This window comes from Agelaius phoeniceus, chromosome 7 (genome assembly GCF_051311805.1).
Source record: "Agelaius phoeniceus isolate bAgePho1 chromosome 7, bAgePho1.hap1, whole genome shotgun sequence".
NCBI classification, from domain to species: Eukaryota; Metazoa; Chordata; class Aves; order Passeriformes; family Icteridae; genus Agelaius; species Agelaius phoeniceus.
The window spans coordinates 12,231,412-12,257,406 of NC_135271.1; the positions used below are offsets into that span (position 1 = coordinate 12,231,412).

The 25,995-nt window shown below is 47.5% G+C and overlaps 3 protein-coding genes and 5 pseudogenes across 3 annotated transcripts; all 8 read right to left on the reverse strand.

Moving 5' to 3' along the window:
• Window positions 1-420: 420 nt before the first annotated feature.
• On the reverse strand, window positions 421-1,448 carry LOC129133361 (UDP-glucuronosyltransferase 1A1 pseudogene; annotated as a pseudogene).
• A 1,117-nt stretch (window positions 1,449-2,565) lies between these two features.
• LOC129133362 (UDP-glucuronosyltransferase 1A1-like) lies at window positions 2,566-3,496 on the reverse strand. The gene is made up of 2 exons (XM_054653090.2): window positions 2,645-3,496; window positions 2,566-2,607 (listed from the first exon to the last, which is right to left on the reverse strand). The coding sequence occupies exons 1-2, from the start codon at window positions 3,494-3,496 to the stop codon at window positions 2,566-2,568; spliced, it is 894 nt and encodes a 297-aa protein (XP_054509065.2).
• A 638-nt stretch (window positions 3,497-4,134) lies between these two features.
• On the reverse strand, window positions 4,135-9,341 carry LOC143694550 (UDP-glucuronosyltransferase 1A1-like). The gene is given in 7 exon segments (XM_077181859.1): window positions 4,135-4,221; window positions 4,368-4,604; window positions 4,773-4,961; window positions 6,099-6,242; window positions 8,147-8,977; window positions 8,979-9,126; window positions 9,328-9,341. Coding segments are annotated over 7 exon segments (1,650 nt in total).
• Window positions 9,342-9,542: 201 nt separating this feature from the next.
• On the reverse strand, window positions 9,543-10,454 carry LOC129133363 (UDP-glucuronosyltransferase 1A1 pseudogene; annotated as a pseudogene).
• Window positions 10,455-11,916: 1,462 nt separating this feature from the next.
• Window positions 11,917-12,816, reverse strand: LOC129133364 (UDP-glucuronosyltransferase 1A1 pseudogene; annotated as a pseudogene).
• Window positions 12,817-13,989: 1,173 nt separating this feature from the next.
• LOC129133365 (UDP-glucuronosyltransferase 1A1 pseudogene) lies at window positions 13,990-15,042 on the reverse strand (annotated as a pseudogene).
• Window positions 15,043-17,334: 2,292 nt separating this feature from the next.
• Window positions 17,335-19,173, reverse strand: LOC129133366 (UDP-glucuronosyltransferase 1A1 pseudogene; annotated as a pseudogene).
• A 2,536-nt stretch (window positions 19,174-21,709) lies between these two features.
• LOC129133367 (UDP-glucuronosyltransferase 1A1-like) lies at window positions 21,710-25,755 on the reverse strand. The gene is made up of 3 exons (XM_054653096.2): window positions 24,916-25,755; window positions 22,449-22,594; window positions 21,710-21,809 (listed from the first exon to the last, which is right to left on the reverse strand). Exons 1-3 carry the CDS (start codon window positions 25,753-25,755, stop codon window positions 21,710-21,712), a joined length of 1,086 nt encoding a protein of 361 aa, XP_054509071.1.
• Window positions 25,756-25,995: the final 240 nt, after the last annotated feature.

Here is a 25,995-nt window from a genome sequence, read left to right on the forward strand (position 1 = left end):
AGCCCCTTCAGACTCCTCAAATTTGCTGCTAGAATGGAAACAGCCATCATCACCAGGCCAAAATTTTCCTAGATCTGCCAGCAAACTGAGGGGCCGCTTCTCAACCTGAGAGCCCCCAGCCTGCCACCTTCCTCCAGATTCCAGCTTGGGAAATACACAGGTGAAGAAGCACAAAAAACTCACCAGAAAAGAATGACGTAGTAAGGCAACTGGGACAGAAGCCTGAGGTGCATTTATCAGTAAACACCAGACCAACTAAAACAATTTATGAATTAGGGATTGCACCTGACTGCAAGGATTTGACAGCCCCACAGACATGTTTGTCACTCACTAAGAGAGTACCAAGTTACACAAAGTCACCCAATGCACACAACATAGCTCTGAATATGTGAAATGAAAGCAGCAGATGCAAAGTACACTTTAGAGGGTGAGAAGGCACACGACTGCTGCCTACAAATGGAAAGGGAGAGGAAAATTCAGAAGCATTCATCCAACCACCCAACATGGGAAGTCAACTCCCATCTGCAACACAAGATTCAAGCCTCCTGAACACCAAAATCCATCACAGCACAAATTAAAAACAAAGTGGGACCCACCTGAGGCAGCTCCTTGTGAGCACAGTTTGCTCCTCCTATTGGAATGATGTTGGGCATCAAGGGTCTTGGATAGTCAAGCACAAATTCCGACCTCAGGAGCCAAACAGAGCCCTTCCGTAAGAGATCCGGCATAGTCACCTCCCGCTGCAGGAACTCTGAAGCCAGTTTTGTGAAGGGGTCATAGACAAAATTACAGAGAAAAAGGTTTTGGGTGTCAAAGAGCAGATTCTTCACCCGCTGGAAAAAGGTCATGCGGTCTGTAAGGTCTGAGAATGACCTGGGCACATAGGAAGGAGGATTGGGACACTGAGTGGCTTCAAAATCTAAGCCACACGGGATTCCTCGTAAGAAATAGATGGAAGGAAGGGAAAGATGCTCAGCCAGGATCACCCCACAAGGTATTACAGGGTCTGTAAGGACAGCATCAAACTTGCTCTCCTCAAGGTACCTGATGAGCTCTTTGTTTTGCAGAAGATGTGTACAGCTGGAGAAACAAAAATCAGTGAATCTTTTCGTAGCTTCTATTACTTTAAAAAATCTTTCAAGAAAAGATCCTTCTTCAAATGTAATATTAAAATATGCCTTGAATGCATTGTCCATCTCTTCCTGTGAGTAGGGGACCGGGTACATTTTCATCACAAAGTTCTCTGATGGTTTGACGTGCAAGGAGACTTCAGGTGCCACCACCACCACCTCGTGTCCCTTCTGCTGGAGTATGTCCAGCCCCTCCCGCATGCTGAACCAGGGGCTCCCATCCACCGATACCACCAGGAGCTTCCCAGCAGCAGCCAGACCCAGCACGGACAGGAGAAGAAGCACAACTGGAGGAGAAGCCCTGAGCCCTGGGGCCATTCCTGCAGGGATCAGCTGAGGGCCTCCCGGGAAGGAAACACCAGCAGCACAGGAGCTCCGGCGCTTGCTCCGCACTTCTCAGCAATCTCTGCCCCAGCCCAACTTTGTATCCTTGCTTTATCTGCTCTGTGGTAAATGTGTAATCACAGGTGTGATAAAAGGCTGCATAACCAGCAGCAAAGTTCAGCCAGCTGATTAAATATGGGGATGCAACCGATAAGCCTCATGTTTCTATTAAAAAATCTGTTCAGCTCTTTCACCTTTGAGCGCCACATGCCAAGCCAGCAGAGCCCCATCAGACTCCTCAAATTTGCTGCTAGACTGCAAACATCCATCACCATGGCCAAAATTTTCCTAGATCTGCCAGCAAACTGAGGGGCTGCTCCTCAACCTGAGAGCCCCCAGCCTGCCACCTTCCTCCAGATTCCAGCTTGGGAAATAGCCAATTGAGGAAGCACAAAAAAATTCACTGGCAAAGAAAGACGTAGAGAGGCAACTAGGACAGAAGCCTGAGGTGCATTTCTCAGTAAACACCAGACCCAATTACAACAATTTATGAATTAGGGATTGCACCTGACTGCAAGGATTTGACAGCCCCACAGATGGGTTTGTAAGTCACTAAGAGAGTACCAAGTTACACAACAGTACCAATAATTAGAGATTGTAGGGACACTTAAAACTGGACATGACAGAGGAAAGAAAATCCTGTCCTCACTGGACATGCTTTGACAGGAGGTTCTCAGCGAGACCTCAGATGTCCTCTCGGAGACAATGTTTGATGTGCCTCTGACAATAGAGAACACTGAAAATCCTTCATTAAAGGAATGAAAGGAGACAGAAATGCAGATGAAATCGGCCAGATTGGACCAGATGATAAATGTACATGTCCTCAATTTAAAGTGAGTCTTCCTTCACATCAACAGCCTTGAGGGAAGAGGCTCTGAGGAACCCACTCCAATCCAAAGCTGTCTTGGAGCAGAGACACAGAGCCAATGGGGATTCTGCCAGAGATTACTCCATATACATCACTTTCTCCACTTTTCTACTCCTATAATCATTCCCAGATACCAGAACCAGCACCTCCCTGCAAGGCACGAGCAGTTTGAAATCCTCCTTTCTAATGAAAGCTGTGTTTCAGCTTCCCAGAGATTTCCAAAGCCTGCAAGGACAAGAAGAGAAAACAGAGCGTGACCCACCTGACTTAGCTTCTTGTAAGCGCAATTTACTCCACTAATCAAAACCATGTTGGGCATCAAGGGTTTTGGGAAGTGCAAGACAAAGTCCAGCTTCATGAGCCAAATGGAAGCCTGGCGCAGGAGATCCGGCACGGTCACCTCCCGCTGCAGGAACTCCGAAGCCAGTTCTGCATAAGGTTGGAAGACAACGTCGCAGAGGAAGAAATTGGGGATGTCATAGAGCATGTTCTTCACCCGCTGGAGAAAGGTCATGCGGTCTGTAAGGTCTGTAAATACTCTGGGGACATAGGAAGGGGGATTGGGGCACTGGGTGGCTTGATATTCCAAACCACATGGAATTTGCTGCAGGAAATACACAGAAGGCAGGGAAAGATACTCGGCCAGTATTGCCCCACAAGGGAGGATAGGGTCTGTGAGGACGGCATCAAACTTGCTCTCCTCAAGGTACCTGATGAGCTCCTTGTTGTGGATTAAGTGTGTGCAAGTGGCCAGGAACAGAGCAGAGGTCTTCTTTGCCTGTTGGTACTGTCTAATGACTCTGTCCAGAAAAGGTCCTCCTTTAAATAAATCCATTACTGACCCTTTGAAAATTTTATCCATCTCTTCCCGAGTGAAAGGCACTGGATACATTTTCATCACAAAGCTCTTGGATGGTTTGATCTGCAGGGAGACTTCAGGTGCCACCACCACCACCTCGTGTCCCTTCTGCTGGAGCATGTCCAGCAATTCCCGCATGCTGAGCCAGTGGCTCCCATCCACTGGCACCACCAGGAGTTTCCCAGCAGCAGCCAGACCCAGCAGGGACAGGAGCAGAAGCACAACTGGAGGAGAAGCCCTGAGCCCCATGGCCATTCTTGCAGGGATCACGTGAAGGCCTCCAGGGAAGGAAACCCGCGGCAGCACAGGAGCTCCGATGCTCGCGCCGCGCTTCTCAGCAATCTCTGCCCCAGCCCAACTTTGTATCCTTGCTTTATCTGCTCTGTGGTAAATGTGTAATCATAGGTGTGATAAAAGGCTGCATAACCAGCAGCAGAGTTCAGCCAGCTGATAGATGTGGGGGATGCAACAGATAAGCCTCATGTTTTTATTAATCTTGGCAGCTCTGTCACGTTTGAGCGCCACCAGCCAAGCCGACACAGCCCCTTCAGACTCCTCAAATTTGCTGCTAGACTGCAAACAGTAATTATCATCATGGCAAAATTTTTCTAGATCTGCCAGCAAACTGAGGGGCTGCTCCTCAACCTGAGAGCCCCCAGCCTGCCACCTTCCTCCAGTTTCCAGCTTGGGAAATACCCAGGTGAAGAAGCACAAGAAATTCACCAACAAAGAAGGATGTAAAGAGGTAACAAGGACAGAAGCCTGAGGTGCATTTCTCAGTAAACACCAGACCCAACTAAAACAATTTGCTATTAAGGGATTGCACCTGACTGCAAGGATTTGACAACCCACCAGATGCAATCGTCACCAAGAGAGTACCAAGTTACACAAAGTTACACGAAGTGGCTCTGAGTAGTACATGAAATCAAATCAACAAATGCAATGCACACTTTAGAGGTGAGAAGATACAGGAGGGCTATCTACAAATGGAAAGGGAGAGGAAAATTCAGGAGCATTCATCCGACCACCCAACATGGGAAGTCAATTCCCATCTGCAACACAAGATTCAAGCCTCCTGAACACCAAAATCCATCACAGCACAAATTAAAAACAAAGTGGGACCCACCTGAGGCAGCTCCTTGTGAGCACAGTTTACTCCTCCTATTGGAATGATGTTGGGCATCAAGGGTCTTGGATAGTCGAGCACAAATTCCAACCTCAGGAGCCAAACAGAGCCCTTCCGTAAGAGATCCTGCACAGTCACCTCCCGCTGCAGGAACTCGGAAGCCAGTTTTGTGAATGGGTCAAAGGCAAAATTACAGAGGAAAAGGTTTTGGGTGTCAAAGAGCAGATTCTTCACCCGCTGGAAAAAGGTCATGCGGTCTGTCAGTTCTGAAAAGGACCTGGGCACATAGGAAGGAGGATTGGGACACTGAGTGGCTTCAAAATCTAACCCACACGGGATTCCTCGTAAGAAATAGACAGAAGGAAGTGAAAGATGCTCAGCCAGGATCACCCCACAAGGTATTACAGGATCTGTAAAGATGGCATCAAACTTGCTCTCCTCAAGGTACCACATGAGCTCTTTGTTTTGCAGGAGATGTTCACAACTGCTGACTGCCAAATTACTGACTCTTTTCATATGTTGGTACAATTTAAGAAATCTTTCCAGAAAAGATCCTTCTTCTAATGAAGCGTGTAGAAACGCCTTGAAATGTTCCTCCATCTCTTCCTGTGTGATGGGGCCTGAGTGCCTTTTCATCACAAAGTTCTTTGATGGTTTGATGTGCATGGAGACTTCAGGTGCCACCACCACCACCTCATGTCCCTTCTGTTGGAGTATGTCCAGCACCTCCCGCATGCTGAGCCAGTGGCTCCCATCCACTGGCACCACCAGCAGCTTCCCAGCAGCAGCCAGACCCAGCAGGGACAGGAGAAGAAGCACAACTGGAGGAGAAGCCCTGAACCTTGGGGCCATTCCTGCAGGGATCACGTGAAGGCCTCCAGGGAAGGAAACCCGCGGCAGCACAGGAGCTCCGGCGCTCGCTCCGTGCTTCTCAGCAATCTCTGCCCAGCCCAACTTTGTATCCTTGCTTTATCTGCTCTGTGGTAAATGTGTAATCATAGGTGTGATAAAAAGCTGCATAACCAGCAGCAGAGTTCAGCCAGCTGATAGATGTGGGGGATGCAACAAATAAGCCTCATGTTTTTATTAATCTTGGCAGCTCTGTCACGTTTGAGCGCCACCAGCCAAGCCGACACAGCCTCTTCAGACTCCTCAAATTTGCTGCTAGAATGGAAACAGCCATCATCACCAGGCCAAAATTTTCCTAAAACTGCCAGCAAACTGAGGGGCCGCTTCTCAACCTGAGAGCCCCCAGCCTGCCACCTTCCTCCAGATTCCAGCTTGGGAAATACACAGGTGAAGAAGCACAAAACCTCACCAGAAAAGAATGACGTAGTAAGGCAACTGGGACAGAAGCCTGAAGTGCATTTATCAGTAAACACCAGACCAACTAAAACAATTTATGAATTAGGGATTGCACCTGACTGCAAGGATTTGACAGCCCCACAGACATGTTTGTCACTCACTAAGAGAGTTCCAAGTTACACAAAGTCACCCAATGCACACAACATAACTCTGAATATGTGAAATGAAAGCAGCAGATGCAAAGTACACTTTAGAGGGTGAGAAGGCACACGACTGCTGCCTACAAATGGAAAGGGAGAGAAAAATTCAGAAGCATTCATCCAACCACCCAACATGGGAAGTCAATTCCCATCTGCAACACAAGATTCAAGCCTCCTGAACACCAAAATCCATCACAGCACAAATTAAAAACAAAGTGGGACCCACCTGAGGCAGCTCCTTGTGAGCACAGTTTGCTCCTCCTATTGGAATGATGTTGGGCATCAAGGGTCTTGGATAGTCAAGCACAAATTCCGACCTCAGGAGCCAAACAGAGCCCTTCCGTAAGAGATCCTGCACAGTCACCTCCCGCTGCAGGAACTCGGAAGCCAGTTTTGTGAAGGGGTCATAGACAAAATTACAGAGAAAAAGGTTTTGGGTGTCAAAGAGCAGATTCTTCACCCGCTGGAAAAAGGTCATGCGGTCTGTAAGGTCTGAGAATGACCTGGGCACATAGGAAGGAGGATTGGGACACTGAGTGGCCTCAAAATCTAACCCACACGGGATTCCTCGTAAGAAATAGATAGAAGGAAGGGAAAGATGCTCAGCCAGGATCACCCCACAAGGTATTACAGGGTCTGTAAGGACAGCATCAAACTTGCTCTCCTCAAGGTACCTGATGAGCTCTTTGTTTTGCAGAAGATGTGTACAGATGGAGAAACAAAAATCAGTGAATCTTTTTGTAGCTTCTACTACTTTAAAAAATCTTTCAAAAAAAGATCCTTCTTCAAATGTAATATTAAAATATGCCTTGAATACATTGTCCATCTCTTCCTGTGTGTAGGAGACCGGGTACATTTTCATCACAAAGTTCTCTGATGGTTTGACGTGCAAGGAGACTTCAGGTGCCACCACCACCACCTCATGTCCCTTCTGCTGGAGCCTGTCCAGCCCCTCCCGCATGCTGAACCAGGGGCTCCCATCCACCGATACCACCAGGAGCTTCCCAGCAGCAGCCAGACCCAGCACAGACAGGAGAAGAAGCACAACTGGAGGAGAAGCCCTGAGCCCTGGGGCCATTCCTGCAGGGATCAGCTGAGGGCCTCCAGGGAAGAAAACACCGGCAGCACAGGAGCTCCGGCGCTTGCTCCGCACTTCTCAGCAATCTCTGCCCCAGCCCAACTTTGTATCCTTGCTTTATCTGCTCTGTGGTAAATGTGTAATCACAGGTGTGATAAAAGGCTGCATAACCAGCAGCAAAGTTCAGCCAGCTGATTAAATATGGGGATGCAACCGATAAGCCTCATGTTTCTATTAAAAAATCTGTTCAGCTCTTTCACCTTTGAGCGCCACATGCCAAGCCAGCAGAGCCCCATCAGACTCCTCAAATTTGCTGCTAGACTGCAAACATCCATCACCATGGCCAAAATTTTCCTAGATCTGCCAGCAAACTGAGGGGCTGCTCCTCAACCTGAGAGCCCCCAGCCTGCCACCTTCCTCCAGATTCCAGCTTGGGAAATAGCCAATTGAGGAAGCACAAAAAAATTCACTGGCAAAGAAAGACGTAGAGAGGCAACTAGGACAGAAGCCTGAGGTGCATTTCTCAGTAAACACCAGACCCAATTACAACAATTTATGAATTAGGGATTGCACCTGACTGCAAGGATTTGACAGCCCCACAGATGGGTTTGTAAGTCACTAAGAGAGTACCAAGTTACACAACAGTACCAATAATTAGAGATTGTAGGGACACTTAAAACTGGACATGACAGAGGAAAGAAAATCCTGTCCTCACTGGACATGCTTTGACAGGAGGTTCTCAGCGAGACCTCAGATGTCCTCTCGGAGACAATGTTTGATGTGCCTCTGACAATAGAGAACACTGAAAATCCTTCATTAAAGGAATGAAAGGAGACAGAAATGCAGATGAAATCGGCCAGATTGGACCAGATGATAAATGTACATGTCCTCAATTTAAAGTGAGTCTTCCTTCACATCAACAGCCTTGAGGGAAGAGGCTCTGAGGAACCCACTCCAATCCAAAGCTGTCTTGGAGCAGAGACACAGAGCCAATGGGGATTCTGCCAGAGATTACTCCATATACATCACTTTCTCCACTTTTCTACTCCTATAATCATTCCCAGATACCAGAACCAGCACCTCCCTGCAAGGCACGAGCAGTTTGAAATCCTCCTTTCTAATGAAAGCTGTGTTTCAGCTTCCCAGAGATTTCCAAAGCCTGCAAGGACAAGAAGAGAAAACAGAGCGTGACCCACCTGACTTAGCTTCTTGTAAGCGCAATTTACTCCACTAATCAAAACCATGTTGGGCATCAAGGGTTTTGGGAAGTGCAAGACAAAGTCCAGCTTCATGAGCCAAATGGAAGCCTGGCGCAGGAGATCCGGCACGGTCACCTCCCGCTGCAGGAACTCCGAAGCCAGTTCTGCATAAGGTTGGAAGACAACGTCGCAGAGGAAGAAATTGGGGATGTCATAGAGCATGTTCTTCACCCGCTGGAGAAAGGTCATGCGGTCTGTAAGGTCTGTAAATACTCTGGGGACATAGGAAGGGGGATTGGGGCACTGGGTGGCTTGATATTCCAAACCACATGGAATTTGCTGCAGGAAATACACAGAAGGCAGGGAAAGATACTCGGCCAGTATTGCCCCACAAGGGAGGATAGGGTCTGTGAGGACGGCATCAAACTTGCTCTCCTCAAGGTACCTGATGAGCTCCTTGTTGTGGATTAAGTGTGTGCAAGTGGCCAGGAACAGAGCAGAGGTCTTCTTTGCCTGTTGGTACTGTCTAATGACTCTGTCCAGAAAAGGTCCTCCTTTAAATAAATCCATTATTGACCCTTTGAAAACTTTGTCCAGCTCTTCCTGTGTGAAGGGGACCGGATACATTTTCATCACAAAGTTCGTGGATGGTTTGATGTGCAAGGAGACTTCAGGTGCCACCACCACCACCTCGTGTCCCTTCTGCTGGAGCATGTCCAGCAATTCCCGCATGCTGAGCCAGTGGCTCCCATCCACCGGCACCACCAGGAGCTTCCCAGCAGCAGCCAGACCCAGCACGGACAGGAGCAGAAGCACAACTGGAGGAGAAGCCCTTGAGCCCCATGGCCATTCTTGCAGGGATCACGTGAAGGCCTCCAGGGAAGGAAACCCACGGCAGCACAGGAGCTCCGGCACTCGTGCTGCGCTTCTCAGCAATCTCTGCCCCAGCCCAACTTTCTATCCTTGCTTTATCTGCTCTGTGGTAAATGTGTAATCACAGGTGTGATAAAAGGTTGCATAACCAGCAGCAGAATTCAGCCAGCTGATAGATGTGGGGGATGCAACAGATAAGCCTTGTGTTTTATAACAAAACCTTTGGCACTTTTGTCACGTTTGAGCGCCACCTGCCAAGCTGTTGTAGACCCTTGACACATCTGAAATTTGCTGTTACGTCACACCCAGCCACCATCATCATGGCAAAATTTTCCTAGATCTGCCAGCAAACAGAGGGGCTGCTCCTCAACCTGAGAGCCCCCAGCCTGCCACCTTCCTCCAGTTTCCAGCTTGGGAAATACCCAGGTGAAGAAGCACAAGAAATTCACCAACAAAGAAGGATGTAAAGATGTAACAAGGACAGAAGCCTGAGGTGCATTTCCCATCTGCAACACAAGATTCAAGCCTCCTGAACACCAAAATCCATCACAGCACAAATTAAAAACAAAGTGGGACCCACCTGAGGCAGCTCCTTGTGAGCACAGTTTACTCCTCCTATTGGAATGATGTTGGGCATCAAGGGTCTTGGATAGTCAAGCACAAATTCCAACCTCAGGAGCCAAACAGAGCCCTTCCGTAAGAGATCCAGCACAGTCACCTCCCGCTGCAGGAACTCGGAAGCCAGTTTTGTGAAGGGGTCATAGGCAAAATTACAGAGGAAAAGGTTTTGGGTGTCAAAGAGCAGATTCTTCACCCGCTGGAAAAAGGTCATGCGGTCTGTCAGTTCTGAAAAGGACCTGGGCACATAGGAAGGAGGATTGGGACACTGAGTGGCTTCAAAATCTAACCCACACGGGATTCCTCGTAAGAAATAGACAGAAGGAAGGGAAAGATGTTCAGCCAAGATCATCCCACAAGGTACTACAGGGTCTGTAAGGACGGCATCAAACTTGCTCTCCTCAAGGTACCTGATGAGCTCCTTGTTTTGCAAGAGCTGTTCACAACTGCTGACTGATAAATTACCGAGTTTTTTCATATGTTGGTACAATTTAAGAAATCTTTCCAGAAAAGATCCTTCTTCTAATGAAGCGTGTAGAAACACCTTGAAATCGTTCTCCATCTCTTCCTGTGTGTAGGGGACTGAGTACATTTTCATCACAAAGTTGTTTGATGGTTTGATGTGCAAAGTCACTTCTGGTGCCACTACAACCACCTCGTGTCCCCTCTGCCTCAGGATGTCCAGCACCTCCCGCATGCTGAGCCAGTGGCTCCCATCCACTGGCACCACCAGGAGCTTCCCAGCAGCAGCCAGACCCAGCAGGGACAGGAGCAGAAGCACAACTGGAGGAGAAGCCCTGAGCCCTGGGGCCATTCCTGCAGGCATCAGCTGAGGGCCTCCAGGGAAGGAAATCCCCAAGAGCACTGGAGCTACGGTGCCGGCTCCGCGCTTTCAAATGATCTATGGCACAGCCCAACTGTGGATCCTTATTTTATGTGCTGGGCAGTGAATGTGTATTCCCTGATATGATAAAAGGCTGCAGAACAAGCATAGAACTCCTGCCAAGTCCATAGAATGACCAGATAACTCCCATATATCTCTATCAGAGGAACAGTAAAGAGTGCCCCAGGAAGGAAGCAGGTGTGGCTCTGGGACTGCACTTTGGTCCTTTCCCTCTGGCTGCACCTCCTGCATGTTCAGATACATCACATGTAGGAGATGTGTCACATGCACATCACCACTCAGACCTGCAGAGGTTTCTCCTTTCCCCAAAGCACGGTCTGTCCCCTCTCCCTCTCTCTTGCAAAGCTCATCTCCAGGAGTCCCAGACCCCACAGCAGCTGTGGAACAGCCCTTTAAGATGGTTTCTAGACTGAGGAGACAGAGAAGTTGGAAGGATGCTGGCAGGTTTTTGCAGGATATGTTATCTACATCAAGCAGCACTTCCAGTGCCCCAGACCTGCCTCAAGGAATTGCAGGGGTTGGCTTTGTGAGCTAGGAGGTTTGAACAGAGATTTATGAGCACTTTTGAGTGTATCTTTCCACAGAACAATTCAGGGCCTAATTCTGGCATTGTTTAGTCACTGACAAAGCACCCATGATGTCCAGCAGTGGTGGAGTTGTGTGAATGCTCACATGGCCAATCCCACTGTGCACAGGGATGTCTGTCAGATGTCACAGCCACCTCCACACTTGGGGATGGGTGGAATTGCCACTGCAGCTTTGGGATCCCACCCTACACCACACAAATCCTGTGGAATATGAATGAAGAGAAAGCCAGGGCACCTAAATCATTCACCCAAGTCACCAGGCTCTCCCCTGGAGCAGCAGAGGAGGCTCTCCAGGGGGAACACTGCCCAAGGCTCTTGCCAACATCCCAGGGAACCCAAGCACATGGCATAGTTGACTGGCTGGTATCATGGACAAGACTGCAGCTAATCCCTTAGTGCCTGTCAAGGCCAGCTGGATGTGTCAAATCAGACCTGCTCCAGACATCAGAGCTGGGCTTTGGAGCCAGAAAAATGTTTTTAAGTTTCTCTGGAAGATCCGATTGGAACTGCTCATTATACAAATTCAAAACTTTGTTCTACTATTCACAAATTCTCAGAATCCCTTTGGCTGGCAGAATCAACGTCCCATCACAGATCCTTAGTACAGGGTCACCAGAAGATCCTGGTGTTTACCTACAACTGAGCACCAATTAAAAGCCAGAAGAAACAGCTGCCTACACAGGATGTGGAAAGTCAGCAAGAAATGAGAGAAAAACAGTTCCTTTACTGAGGATTTATCTCACTCACCAGAAATGGGAACTTGATTTCTATCACAACACAGAATTTCACCCTCCTGAACACAGAAGTCCATCACAGCACGGATTAAGACCCACCTGAGGCAGCTCCTTGTGAGCACAGTTTACTCCTCCTATTGGAATGATGTTGGGCATCAAAGGCCTTGGGTAGTCAAGCACAAATTCTAACCTCAGGAGCCAAACAGAGCCCTTCCGTAAGAGATCCAGCACAGTCACCTCCCGCTGCAGGAACTCGGAAGCCAGTTTTGAGTAGGGTTCAAAGGCAAAATCACAGAGGAAAACATTTGGGATGTCAAAGAGCAGATTCTTCACCCGCTGAAGAAAAGTCATGCGGTCTGTAAGGTCTGTAAGTATCCTGGGCACATAGGAAGGAGGCTTGGGACACTGAGTGGCTTCAAAATCTAAGCCACACGGGATTCCTCGTAAGAAATAGACAGAAGGAAGTGAAAGATGCTCAGCCAGGATCACCCCACAGGGCACAAAAGGGTCTGTAAGGACAGCATCAAACTTGCTCTCCTCAAGGTACCTGATGAGCTCCTTGTTTTGCAAGAGCTGTTCACAGCTGGAGAACTCCAAGTCAGTGATTCTTTTCATACCTCTGTACACTTTAAAAAATCTTTCAAAAAAAGATCCATCTTCAAATGAAACCTGAAAAAACGCCTTGAAATCTTCCTCCATCTCTTCCTGTGAGTAGGAGACCGGGTACATTTTCATCACAAAGTTCTTTGATGGTTTGATGTGCAAAGTCACTTCAGGTGCCACCACAACCACCTCGTGTCCCCTCTGCCTCAGGATGTCCAGCACCTCCCGCATGCTGAGCCAGTGGCTCCCATCCACTGGCACCACCAGGAGCTTCCCAGCAGCAGCCAGACCCAGCAGGGACAGGAGCAGAAGCACAAGTGGTGGAGAAGCCCTGAGCCCTGGGGCCATTCCTGCAGGCATCAGCTGAGTGCTTCCAGGGAAGGAAACCCACAGCAACACTGGTGCTTGCTCTGTACTTTGAAATTATCTGTGGCACAGCCCAACTGTGGATCTTTATTTTGTGTGCTGTGTGGTAAATGTGTAATTCCCAGTGTGATAAAAGGCTGCAGAACAAGCATGGGATTCCTGCCAAGTCCATAGAATCACAGATAACTCCCATCTATCTATCAGAGGAACAGTAAAGGGTGCCCTAAGAAGGCAGAGGGAGCTGCACTTTGCTTCCTTCCTTCTGGCTGGAAATTCTGAGATGTGTTACATGCATGACATGCATGTTACTATTCCAACTAGCAGTGAGTCTCCTTCCCTCCAGGCCAGGACTCTCCCTTCTCCCTCTCTCTTGGAAAACTCATCTCTAGGAGACCCAAACCCTACAGCAGCTGTGGAACAGCTCTTTGAGATGGTTTCCAGCCTGAGAAGACTGAAGAGATGGAAGGATGATGCCAGGTTTCTGAGCAGACATTTACAAACACTCTTTGAGAGCGACTTTCCACAGAACATTTCAGAGCCTAATTCTGGCCTTGGTTTGATCCCTGACAAAGCACCCATGGTGTCCAGCAGTGGTGGAGTTGTGTGAATGCTCAGGTGGCCAATCCCATTGTACATGGGGATGTCTGTAAATTGTCACAGCTACCTCTGTACTTCAAGCTGGGTGGAATTGCCACATGTTGGGCTTTGTGATCCCGCCCTGCACCACATAACTCCTATGGAATATGAATGAAGAGAAAGCCAGGGCACCAAAAGTACTTTCCCAACTCTCCTGGTTCTCCCCCAGAGAAGAAGAGTAAACTGTTCAGGAGGAACACTCACAGGGCTCTTGCCAGCACCCTGGGGAACCTAAGCACACAGCACATTGGAGCAGTTGGTATCATGCACAAGGCTGCACCCAAACCCTCACTGCCAGTCAAGCTGTACTGGATGTGTCAAATCAGACCTGCTCCAGGCATCAGGGCTGGGATTTGGAGCCAGGAAAGAGTTTTTATCAGTCTCTAGGACATCCCACTGGAGCCGGTCATTAAAGGAACCCTACACTTTGTCTTACTGTCCACGAATTCTAAAAATCTCTTTGCTGGTGGCATCAACAGCCCATCACAGACCTTCACCAGAAGACCATGGTGATTGCCTTCAATTGAGAAGCATTTCAAAGCCAAAAGGAACAGCTACCTACACAGGATGTGGAAAATCAGAAGTGAGAAAAACAGTTCCTTTCATGAGGATTCAGCTCACTCACCAGAAACAGAAACTCGATTCCTATTGCAACACAGAATTCCACCCTCCTGAACATAGAAATCAATCAAGGAATGGATTAAAACCAGTGTGACCCACCTGAGGCAGCTCCTTGTGAGCACAGTTTACTCCTCCAATTGGAATGATGTTGGGCATCAAAGGCCTTGGGTAGTCGAGCACAAAATCTAACCTCAGGAGCCAAACAGAGCCCTTCCGTAAGAGATCCAGCACAGTCACCTCCCGCTGCAGGAACTCGGAAGCCAGTTTTGAGTAGGATTCAAAGGCAAAATCACAGAAAAAAACATTTGGGATGTCAAAGAGCAGATTCTTCACCCGCTGAAGAAAAGTCATGTGGTCTGTGAGGTCTGTAAATATCCTGGGGACGTAGGAAGGAGGCTTGGGACACTGAGTGGCTTCAAAATCTAACCCACACGGGATTCCTCGTAAGAAATAGACAGAAGGAAGGGAAAGATGCTCAGCCAGGATCACCCCACAGGGCACAAAAGGGTCTGTAAGGACGGCATCAAACTTGCTCTCCTCAAGGTACCTGATGAGCTCCTTGTTTTGCAAGAGCTGTTCACAACTGGAGACCCCAAAGTTAGTGATTCTTTTCACACCTTCAAGAACATGAAAAAATCTTTCAAAGAAAGTTCCTTCTTCAAATGAAACATGAAAAAATGCCTTCAAATCTTTCTCCAACTCCTCCTTTGAGTAGGGGACTGAGAACATTTTCATCACAAAGTTCTTTGATGGTTTGATGTGCATGGAGACTTCAGGTGCCACCACAACCACCTCGTGTCCCCTCTGCCTCAGGATGTCCAGCACCTCCTGCATGCTGAGCCAGTGGCTCCCATCCACTGGCACCACCAGGAGCTTCCCAGCAGCAGCCAGACCCAGCAGGGACAGGAGCAGAAGCACAACTGGAGGAGAAGCCCTGAGCCCTGGGGCCATTCCTGCAGGCATCAGCTGAGGGCCTCCAGGGAAGGAAACCCCCAAGAGCACTGGAGCTACGGTGCCGGCTCCGCACTTTCAAATCATCTGTGGCACAGCCCAAGTGTGGATCCATATTTTATGTGCTGGGCAGTGAATGTGTAATCCCTGATATGATTAAAGGCTGCAGAACAAGCATAGAACTCCTGCCAAGTCCATAGAATGACCAGATAACTCCCATCTATCTCTATCAGAGGAACAGTAAAGAGTGCCCCAGGAAGGAAGCAGGTGTGGCTCTGGGACTGCACTTTGGTCCTTTCCCTCTGGCTGCACCTCCTGCATGTTCAGGAGATGCGTCGCGTGTAGGAGATGTGTCCCATGCCCATCACCCTTGGGACCAGCAGAGGCTTCTCCTTTCCCACAATCAAGGCCTGCCCCCTCTCACTTGGAAAGCTCATCTCTAGGAGACCCAGGCCCCATGGCAGCTGTGGAACAGCTCTTTAAGATGGTTTCCTGCCTGAGAAAACAGGAGAGGTGGAAGGATGATGCCAGGTTTCTTAGAAGACATTTATGAACACTTGTGTTAGTTTAACACAATCTGGCTTTTAGTGGGGGCAGAGAACCCACAGAGGCTGCTTCTGAGAGAGAAGCCTATCAAAGCCTCTACTCAGTCCAGCAGAGCCAATCCCTGAAGGCTCTGACAATTGACGCATTGGCTGACCCAATTTGAGAAGTTAGCGGCGGTTCTGAGAGGATATAACTAAGAAGTAGAAAATGTGTGCAAGTCCTCTTTCCTCCTCTCCTACCAGGGGTGTTGAGGGGGCCACTGGGCTCCTTCCCAGCCTGGCCAGGGCTGTGCCATAGGGTGTGGCCATCCCAGCACTGTGAGTGGCCACATGGCTGATACCATGCACTCAGGTCAGATGCGCTCATGTGGCCAGGGCTATGCCAGCACCATCCGCAGTGAGCTGTGCTTCCTTGGCCACGTTCAGCTAGCCAGTGCTCTGTGGGCAGAAGACACAGGAGTGGTGGCAGCAGCTTTTCCTTTTTGGCACCCGGTAATTTGCGGAAGCTAACAAACTCCACAACTTTTGTGGAAGTTTTAAAGCTGGTATGTTTATTACAGAGCTGGACACATGTGGGAACTCCAGATCCTCTTTTATCTCCCTCTCAAATACATATGCATGCAATTTCACAATAGGTTCATACATATTCATTCTATGAATATTCTATTCATTCTATGATGAATTTGCCTCTAATTCTTCTTTATCTGGAAAGATCTCCTGGGTCAGGTTGCCCTGCTCTGCCTGACCTCCCCCTCCCCCCTTATCTCTGTCCTTTGGCTGAAGCAGTTTCTCCAAGCATAGGGTTTTTGTGAGAACAGGCAGACTAAACAGCAAGCTACAGACTTTAATCAAAGATGCACATTTCACTTAAATCAAAATAGATTTCTACCCTGGAAAATTTTCACTCTGCCTCACCGGCATGAGGAGAGGCGCTGAGCAAAGCCGGCGGCCACCATTTGACCAGCAGCGAGGGGCATGGCGAGCAATTCCCCGATGTGGGGCCAGATCAGATCAACCTTTCAGTGCTGCAGGACTCTACAGAAACTTTTAAATTAATAGAACGTGAGAAGAAATGAACATACAGACAGCAATTCTCTCATGAGTCAGAGAAAAGGGAGAAGTGAAGACGTGAGGAGAACAACATGATGACACTAAGGTTGGTGAAAAGGAGGGAGGGGGTGGAGGAGGTGCTCCAGGCCTTGGAGCTGAGATGCCTCTGCATGCTCTGGTGAGGTCTAAAAAACAAGTTTCCCTGTAATTTATGAAGTGCATGGGGGAATTCAGAGTTCACCTGCAGCCTGTGAGAAAGAGTGCTCACACTGGAGCATGTGGATGCTGAAAAGCTGCGATCTAGTGAGGAATTTGAACACAGAGAAAAGACCCTTGCTTCCAGCGATAGAAAAAGAAGACCCTTGCTTCCAAACTAGAAGAGCTCATCCTTAAAAGACTACATGGCATGAAGAAAAATGACCCACGCAAACAGTTGTAGGAAGACTGCTTTGCCCCTGGGAAGGACTCATGTTGTAGCAGGTGGGGCATGACTGCTACTCGTGAAAATTAGAACCATGTTGGAGAAGTTCAGAGAACTGTTCCATGAAAAAGACCCCCCATAGCAGAACATACTCCTCTCCCTAGGCAAACTGAAGAAAGATTTTTAGAAGTGACAAACTGACTACAACCCTCATGTTTTGTCTCTCTGCATTGTTGGTGGGAATGAAAGAAGGGTGAGGGGTGCATGGGAAGGTATTCAAAAAGTAGTTCTCAAGGTATTCAAAAAGTAGTTCTCATTATCCTCTCTTAATTCTGTTAATAATTTTTTCTTTATACCTTTTAAGTTTGGAGCCTGTTCTGCCCTTAAAGTGTTTCCTTCCAATCCCTGCCTCAACTCATGAGCCCCTTTTGTCTTTCCTTTCCCTCTTCTCTGCTCCAATATAGCAGAAGAGAATGAGTAAATGTTTTTTTTTGTGGGTGTCTAGCTTCTAGCCAGTGTCAAATTCCGACAACACTCTTTGAGGGAGACTTTTCACAGAACAATTCAGGGCCTAATTCTGGCATTGTTTAGTCACTGACAAAGCACCCATGATGTCCAGCAGTGGTGGAGCTGTGTGAAAGCTCACGTGGCCAATCCCACTGTGCACAGGGATGTCTGTCAGATGTCACAGCCACCTCCACACTTGGGGATGGGTGGAATAGCCATAATGTGGGCTTCATTATCCCAGCGCACATCAATCCTAAGAAACAGGACTGAAGAGAAAGCAAGGGAACCAAAAGCACTCACCCAACTCACCAGGTTCTCCCCTGGAGCAGCAGAGGAGGCTCTCCAGGAGGAACACTGCACAGGGCTCTTGCCAGCATCCAAGGGATCCCAAAGTTTGGCATCATCCCTAAGGCTGAACCCAAACCATCAGTGCCAGTCAAGGCCTGCTGGACGTGTCAAATCAAACCTGCTCCAGGCATCAGAGCAGGGCACTCTGCTGGTGGAATCAATGTCCCATCACAGACCTTCACCAGTTAACCCTGGTGATTCCCTTCAACAGAGCACTCTTTAAAAGCCAGAAGGAAAAGCTGTCTACGCACAAAGTGGAAGTCAGGAAGAAGGAGAGATAAACAGTTCCTTTCATGAGGATTCACCTCACTCACCAGAAACAGAAACTCAGTACCTATTGCATAAAAAAATCCCCCCCTCCTAAACACAGAAACCAATCATGGCATGAATTAAAACAGTGTGACCCACCTGAGGCAGCTCCTTGTGAGCACAGTTTACTCCTCCAATTGGTATGATGTTAGGCATCAAAGGCCTTGGATACTCTAAAACAAAATCTGACCTCATGAGCCAAACTGAAGCCTGGCGTAAGAGATCCAGCACAGTCACGTCTTGCTGCAGGAACTCTGAAGCCAGTTTTGAGTAGGGTTCAAAGGCAAAATCACAGAGAAAAATATCTGGGATGTCATGAAGTAGATTCTTCACCCGCTGGAGAAAGGTCATGTGGTCTGTAAATTGTGTAAATCCCCTGGGGACATAGGAAGGAGGCTTGGGACACTGAGTAGCATCAAAATCTAAGCCACACGGGATTCCTCGTAAGAAATAGACAGAAGGAAGGGAAAGGTGCTTTGCCAGGATTGCTCCACATAGTAGGACAGGGTCTGTAAGGACGGCATCAAACTTGCTCTCCTCAAGGTACCTGATGAGCTCTTTGTTTTGCAGGAGATGTCCACAGCTGGTGACCCCAAAGTAAGTGATTCTTTTGATACCTTGGTACGCTTTAACAAATCTTTCCAGAAAAGATCCTTGTTCAAATGAAAAATGAAAAAATGCCTGGAATTGTTTCTTCAAAGCTTCCTTTGTGTAGGGGACTGGGTACATTTTCATCACAAAGTTCTTGGATGGCTTGATGTGCAAAGTCACCTCGGGTGCCACTACAACCACCTCGTGTCCCCTCTGCCTCAGGATGTCCAGCACCTCGCGCATGCTGAGCCAGTGGCTCCCATCCACTGGCACCACCAGGAGCTTCCCAGCAGCAGCCAGACCCAGCAGGGACAGGAGCAGAAGCACAACTGGAGGAGAAGCCCTGAGCCCTGGGGCCATTCCTGCAGGCATCAGCTGAGGGCCTCCACAGAAAGAGTTCCCCAGCTTTGTGATTTTAAGTGATCTGGTCTCTGATTTTTATGGATGGTCTTCAGACTTATTTGCATTTGGTAAATGTTTAATCCTGGACATGGCAAAGGTAGCAGAAAAGGTTAAGGTTCATCTTATCTGGCAGACACAAATCAGGGCCTGAGTTACCCTGGGAAACACTCCCCTCTCTCTATTGGAGGAACACTGGGTTGGAGGAACGCTGCCTGGTTATGTAGGGAGGAAGTCAGGAAGTCCAAGGTGCAGATGGAGCTGAACTTGGCCAGGGGTGAAAATAACAACAACAAGGGCCACAACAGGAAGGTCAAAGGAAGTCTTCCCCCCCCAGTAAGCAAGACTAGGATGCTGGAAACAATGGACAAAGTAAAGGCTGAGGGACTCCAGAACTTTCCTTGCCTCAGCCTTCACTGGCAACCTCTCTTCCCACACCTCTTCAGTGGATGGATGGATGGATGGCAAAATGTGGCTGGGGGAACAAAATTCCACCCAGTGTAAGAGAAGATCATGTGACCACTTGAGGAATACAAACATAAGAGCACCTGATGACCCAAACTCATGGGGCCCCATGAGATGCATCTCAGAGTCCTGAGGGAATTGGTTGATGGAGTTGTCAAAGCATTCTCCATGATATTTGAAAAGTCCTGGCAGTCAGGTGAAGTTCCAGTGACTGGGAAAAGGGAAACATTGCACCCACCTTTAAAAAGGACAGAAAGGAATCCCCTGGGAACTACCAACCTGTCAACCTCACCTCTGTGCCTGCAACAGACCCTCCTAGGAGACATTCTATGATTTAAGTAAATGAGGGATCTTTGAACAAGTGGTCTACTCAAAAAAGCCAATTAATGAATCATTAATTTTCCAAACATTAATTTTCAGTGTAAGATAATTCCTCCCCTCCTGCCATTCCATATTGTTTTCCATTTGCAAAAGATTAGAAAAAATATTAAATCTTCACACAGGAAATGGTCTGGATTCTTTACCAGTTTTATATTGTGACACTATGAGGAAGATGGAAAATTGACTATCAAAGTTCATTTCCCTGCAAGGCTTCTTTTTGGAAGGATGAAGTAGGGTCTGGAAGGAGGAAGAACACAGACATGGTTTTTGTCAGCTGTACTTAAAATTGAATCAAGAACTCAGAAATACCATTCTAGATCAGTCTGGGAAGTGTTTGCCCCTGGGCCATGAAAGCAAACAGTATTAATGCACAGACAAGATTTGCAGACAAGCCCTAATCATGAAAATTATTGCATAGAAGTAATTTTGACAATAAAATCATTTAGTGTAGTGGTTGATAGCATACACCAAAATATTTTTAAGGACATTTATCAAACTACTGCAGCTCTAGGCACATCCTTTGTAGAGAAACTTTTGGGAAGGCAGCATAAAGCTCTTGCTGATGCAGATGCTGCCAGAGCAACCAGAACATTATCTACCATTTGGTGCATTATGATGCTTCATTTTTAAATTATGAAAGGGTAGGTCTATTAACCAAAAAGATTCTCCGTTTTTAAAAATCAATTGTGACAGTAAAACAAATTCATGGACATAGTTATAGACACACAAAACATTTGCAAACAGCATTAAACATCCATATATTTTACCATGGCAATTACTGAACCTGAGAGAATGGCTTTTTCTTTCCACAGTTTATACCTTCAATAAAAATATGTTGGGAACCATTGGTGTTATAGATAAGTAATGTAATAATTGGCTCTCACAATTGAGAGATAGATGTAATGTGGATGTTAAAATGTATTGTAATGTTACAGTAATATGTCCTCCCATAGTCCGCTTTCCCCTCCCCCTTGTCATAGCCTTAGTAGTGAGGGCATTTAGAGGAGGCTGGCTTGTTACCAGGAGGCAGGGCATATCAACACCTCACCTCCAGTCAAGATGTAAGTAAGTGATCTCCACCACTAGACAGCAGAGAAAGAGTTGACTGACAAAACTTTTGGAGGCGCTAAGGATGTAAAAGGCAGAACATCCATTTTGTAGATGAGCACATGTCTGATAATCACTGGGGCTCTCAGTGCTGTAATTTTTCCTTATTTAGTCCTTTTATTGTATTTTTTGTTAAGGTTTAATAAACCTTTAATTTTTTTTAAAGGTGAGCAGTCATTTCTCATACTGGCATGGGATACTCAAACCCAAAATCAGTTCTTTCAAGCCAAATGGATCCATGGGCTAAGAGCTTCTCCAGTGTTACTTGTCTGTGAAGAACATCTGAGCTGCAAAGTTTAAATGGGAAATAGGAAAAATGGCAAAGAAAGAAATCTATGAACTTGAGAGCTGAGTTTTCCACATGCTGGGTAAACACCATGTGGTCTGAGCTGTCCCTGAGTGTTTTTGGCATGAAGGAAGGCAGATCTGGACACTGAGCAACCTGCAAATCTGAACTGCAGAGAAATCCCTGGAGAAAGAAAACAGGACTGAGAGATGCAGAGCCAGGATTTGTCTGCAGGATACAAGAGGATCCGTGAGAACTTTAGAGATACCGTGTCAGATCTTTGTTGCGCAGCAGACCGCCGCAGGAAGAGGTGTAGAGGTTGGAGGTGAACCAGACTTTTTTAAGCATAGCAGTAACTCTTTGACGAAAAGATTTTCTTTCAAAAGGATCACTCCTCTGAGAAACAACTGCTCACTTTGAAAATTTAAAAAGGTTTATTAAACCTTAACAAAAATACAACAAAGGACTACATATGGGAAAATTTGCAGTGCTGTGAACTGCCCTTGTGCATACCACATGGCTGGTTTGTCTTCAAGATGGGTGCTCAGTTTTTTATAGAGCACCCCTGGGGGTGCATCAGCCAGCCCTGGCCCTCCCAAAGTCTGTCAGTCAGCTCTTCTTTGCCATTTATCAGTGGAGAATGCTTTCTTGTAACTGGATTGGAGGTCAGGTGTTGCCATGCCTCACCCCCTAAGCACCAAGCTTTTCCATTCCCAACTGCCCCATGCAAGGGGCACATGTGCAGCCTGCTTTGTACCTGTCCTAAACAACCCAGGCTGTCTGATGGCAACCATACAGGGGGGAAAGGGAACTATGGGGAGAACAGAGGACATCTAAACTACAATAACATAATTACACATCACTAAAGCCTTTCTGAATATTCACACAATAGTTTTCTTCTAATTGCAAGAGCCAATAATCTCATTATCCATCTATAACATTCCCAAGGGAGCGCACACGTGCTCTCAGCTTGTCCCTGTATAACCACACTGGATACCTTTTGAAGCTGCAATATGCAGATGCTTCCATGCCCAAGTTCACTTCCAATGCCACGGTGACAATTTGATGGCCTTTCTGGCTGAGAGCCACCACCAGCAGGCGCAGGCTAAGACAGTGACTTTGATCCATGGGCACCACCAGCAGCTTCCCACCACAAGCCGAGCACAGCAGGGACAGAAAAAGCAGAATCCCCGTCAAAGCTGAGGAGTCGTATTTACCCACAGGAGCCATATTCCCAGAAATCCAAATTCTGCTCATCTCCCCCGACTTAGCATCTTTTAAATACAGCCACAGCTCACTGCCAGATTCCCATATTACCCCTTAACGACCCGGCTTTTCCAGCAGAACCATTCACTGTTAACCATTGAAGGTGTTGATGAGTCATTTAAGTGATTAATGAATTTGGGTTGGACGGAACTGGGCTTGGTAAGTGGGGCTCCCTTCAGCCCCAATCTGTGCTGATTGATGCTAGATTGAAAATAAAATCAGGCTTTGCCAAAAAAAACCCTTGAGAATAGCACTGGTACTTGGAAGTAACCAGGCTTGCCGAAACCAGGTACTAAAATACTTTATTTCTTTCCTTCTTTTTGAGAAGGATTTTACAGCTGTTCTGAAATGCTTGGCAAGTTCATGTTTAAAATTAAAAAAAAGATGGGCCACTTTATAGCACAATATCTATGTAAACCCTTAGGAAGAGGCTCTGGGATTTACATATAGCTCAGCACTGGAGCCAGGAACACTACCGGGTACGAATTTAATCCACTGGAGAAGCAGAGGGTTTGCATCAGTAAAGGAAAACCACTGGGTTGAGTAGAGTCAAATACCCTACTCCTTGTTCTCATCCTGATCTATCTCTCTCCATCATCCTCAGAGAAGAGTTGGTTCCACGCTGGAGCTGCTCCATGCTTTTGCCTGCAGGCAGGATGTCCTGCTGCTTTCTCAGAGGATCTGCCTGGCTTTGTCCCTGAGGACCTGTTATGCAGCTCTGATGGAGAGAAGAGACAGGAAAAAGCACTGCCCTTATAAAAGGGGGGCTTGATAACAATTTGAAAGAGACTTCTGTGGAAAAGCAGAAGAGCAACAGAAACAAACAACTCAATGAAGCTGAACTAGCAAAGCCCAATGGTAGGGAAGGTTGGCTCTGAGGAAGGTGTGAAAAGCAAATCTCTTTTCTTTTGAAGTTTCAGTCATTCATGTTAACAAAAGCCTGTGAATTTCAGCGAAGAGTGGTGCTAGGCCAGAAGAATCTATTCTAAGGGCTTTGGAAAGGCTGGCAAGTGAAAAAAGTTTGAGGGAAGAAGAGAGGAGAGTTTGTTGATTTTTTAATAATGTCCACAAAGATAAAACTTTTTAGGAAACCAAATGATGTATTGCTGAGAGAGCAGCATGACACTAACTACAGATCCATCACTGCTGAGGAGAGTTCCCTTCTCCTTCATTCCTCTTCCACTTAATCCCTGGTTTCACATGAGACCATTCCACTGACAGCACAAGCAAGCAACAATACACATCACATGCAGCAAGAAGCTAATGTACATCCTGAGCACCAGCGAGCTAATCAGGGGCTTTTTAGACCACAGATTCCCCAGCAATGACCCATCAAAATTTCCCCATCCTAACTGGATGTGTCCTAACATAGCAGCTGAGATTTCAGCTGGTTTTCATGGAAACTCATAGACCAAAACCTTCACAAAATACAAGCCTTTGACTCAAAAACTTCTGGTACATAACAGAGAACATGATGCTCTTGCATATGGCCCAGTGAGGTATTTTTCTGACTAAATAAGCAGCTAATGGTCTTGAAGAAATATTCTCCTGTCTTCTATGTGAGGCAAAGAATTATTGGAAGAGGTGTTATAATTACCCAGCCCATTGTGGCATTAATTCCTGCCTGAGAATTTCTGTGCCAGATTTCAGATGGAATTAAACACAGTATAGCACGTGATGCCATCACCAAACAAAATCCCCATGTTGCGCAGACCAAAAGAAAGGAGCTGGAATCTCATCTTGTGCTCCTTGTTTTTTATGTGGATTGGCTGTGCAAAAGGGATTAAACTAAATAATATCCTTAGGTAGAATTGCAGAATGGTTTTGATTGAAAAGGACCGTAAAGCTCATCCCCTTCCACTTCCTGCGCCATGGCCAGGGACACCTTCCACTATCCCAGGTGGCTCCAAGCCCTGTCCAATCTGGCCACGGACACATCCACAGGTGAGGGAGCCACAGCTTCTCTGGGCAACGTGTGCCAGGACCTCAGCATCCTCACAGGGAAGACTTTTTTCCCCAATATCCTGTCTAATCCTTTCCTCTGGCAGCTTAAAGCCACTGCCCTTGAGCCAACAGCTCAGGCTCTTGGAAATAGTCTCCCTCCAAGAGAGAGATAAGATTCATCCCTCTCAAACACCTCACTTGGACCATGCAGCTGTGTGAGTGTCACAACCCCTCCCAGGTTGCCAGCCACTGACCTGAGATAAGGGCTTCTTCTTCTCTCCACAGTGGATGCCTCCAATAAAAACCATGCTGGGCATGACAGGCATGGGATACTCAAAGACAAAGTCAATTCTCCTCAGCCAGATGGATCCGTGACTTAAAATCTCCGTCATTGTCATGGGCTTTTGGAGGAACTCTGAGGCCAGCTCCTCAAAGGGAGAATAGGCAATATTGCAGATGAAGGACTCGGAAAGGGCAATCAGGAAGTTCCTGACCCTCTGGGAGAAGGTCATGTGGTCGGTGTTCTCCGAGAACATGCGTGGGACGTAGGACGGCGGGTCCGGGCCCTGAGCCGCGCGAACCTCCAAGGCACACGGAACCAACCGCAGGAAGAAAACGCTGGGGATGGAGAAGTGCAGGGCAATGATCTGCCCACAGGGTGACACGGGATCTGTGAGCAGGGCATCGAAGTGACCCTCTCCAATGTACTTCAGCAGCTCTTGGTTGTGCAGCAAGGACTTGCACGAAGCATGAAAAAGGGCTCCGCTCTTCCGGTAATCTTCTAAACGCTTCCAGAATCTCACCAGGAAAGGCTCCTGGCTGAAAACTCTTGCACTGAAGGAGCGTAACTGTTCTTCCATGTCTTCCTTTGCCAATGGCACAGGGTAGGTTTTCAGTTCATAGACATCCGAGGAATCGATCAGGATTTTGTTGTCCGGTGCAATGACCACGATTTGGTGCCCTCTCTTGCTCAGCTCTATCAGCACTTTTTTCATGCTGAGCCAGTGGCTGCCCTCCATGGGGATCACCAGCAGCCTCCCAGCGGCAGCCGGGCTCAGGAGGCACAGGAAGGGCAGCAGCAGTGCCACCAGCATTGTGTGAGCCGTGCAGAGTGGAAGCCTGGCACCAGAGAAGCCAGGATTGCTCTGCCAGCTTTTGTAGCTGTGCTCCACCTCAGCCCTTTTGAGTCTCCTCCCATTTGGGGTCATCATATCTTTGCAGCAAGGTCACAGAAAGCAATCAATGATTAGGGAGGGTTCAAGGCAGGCTGGGACTTTAAAGGTGGCATTGCATGAGTCAAGAAATGTGTGTCACCTTCACACATGCCAAGCTGA

Excerpts from the sequence above, each read along its gene's own strand:
- LOC129133362 (XM_054653090.2), bottom strand. The coding sequence starts at position 3,496 with ATGGCCATGGGGCTCAGGGCTTCTCCTCCAGTTGTGCTTCTGCTCCTG. Across the intron at positions 2,608-2,644 it reads CTTACAAGAAGCTAAGTCAG|GCTTTGGAAATCTCTGGGAA; the intron begins GTGGGTCACGCT and ends TTGTCCTTGCAG.
- LOC129133367 (XM_054653096.2), bottom strand. The coding sequence starts at position 25,755 with ATGCTGGTGGCACTGCTGCTGCCCTTCCTGTGCCTCCTGAGCCCGGCT. Across the intron at positions 22,595-24,915 it reads AGAAGAAGCCCTTATCTCAG|CTGCTGGTGGTGCCCATGGA; the intron begins GTCAGTGGCTGG and ends TGTGGTGGGAAG. Across the intron at positions 21,810-22,448 it reads GCATATTGCAGCTTCAAAAG|AGTTACTGCTATGCTTAAAA; the intron begins GTATCCAGTGTG and ends TTTTCGTCAAAG.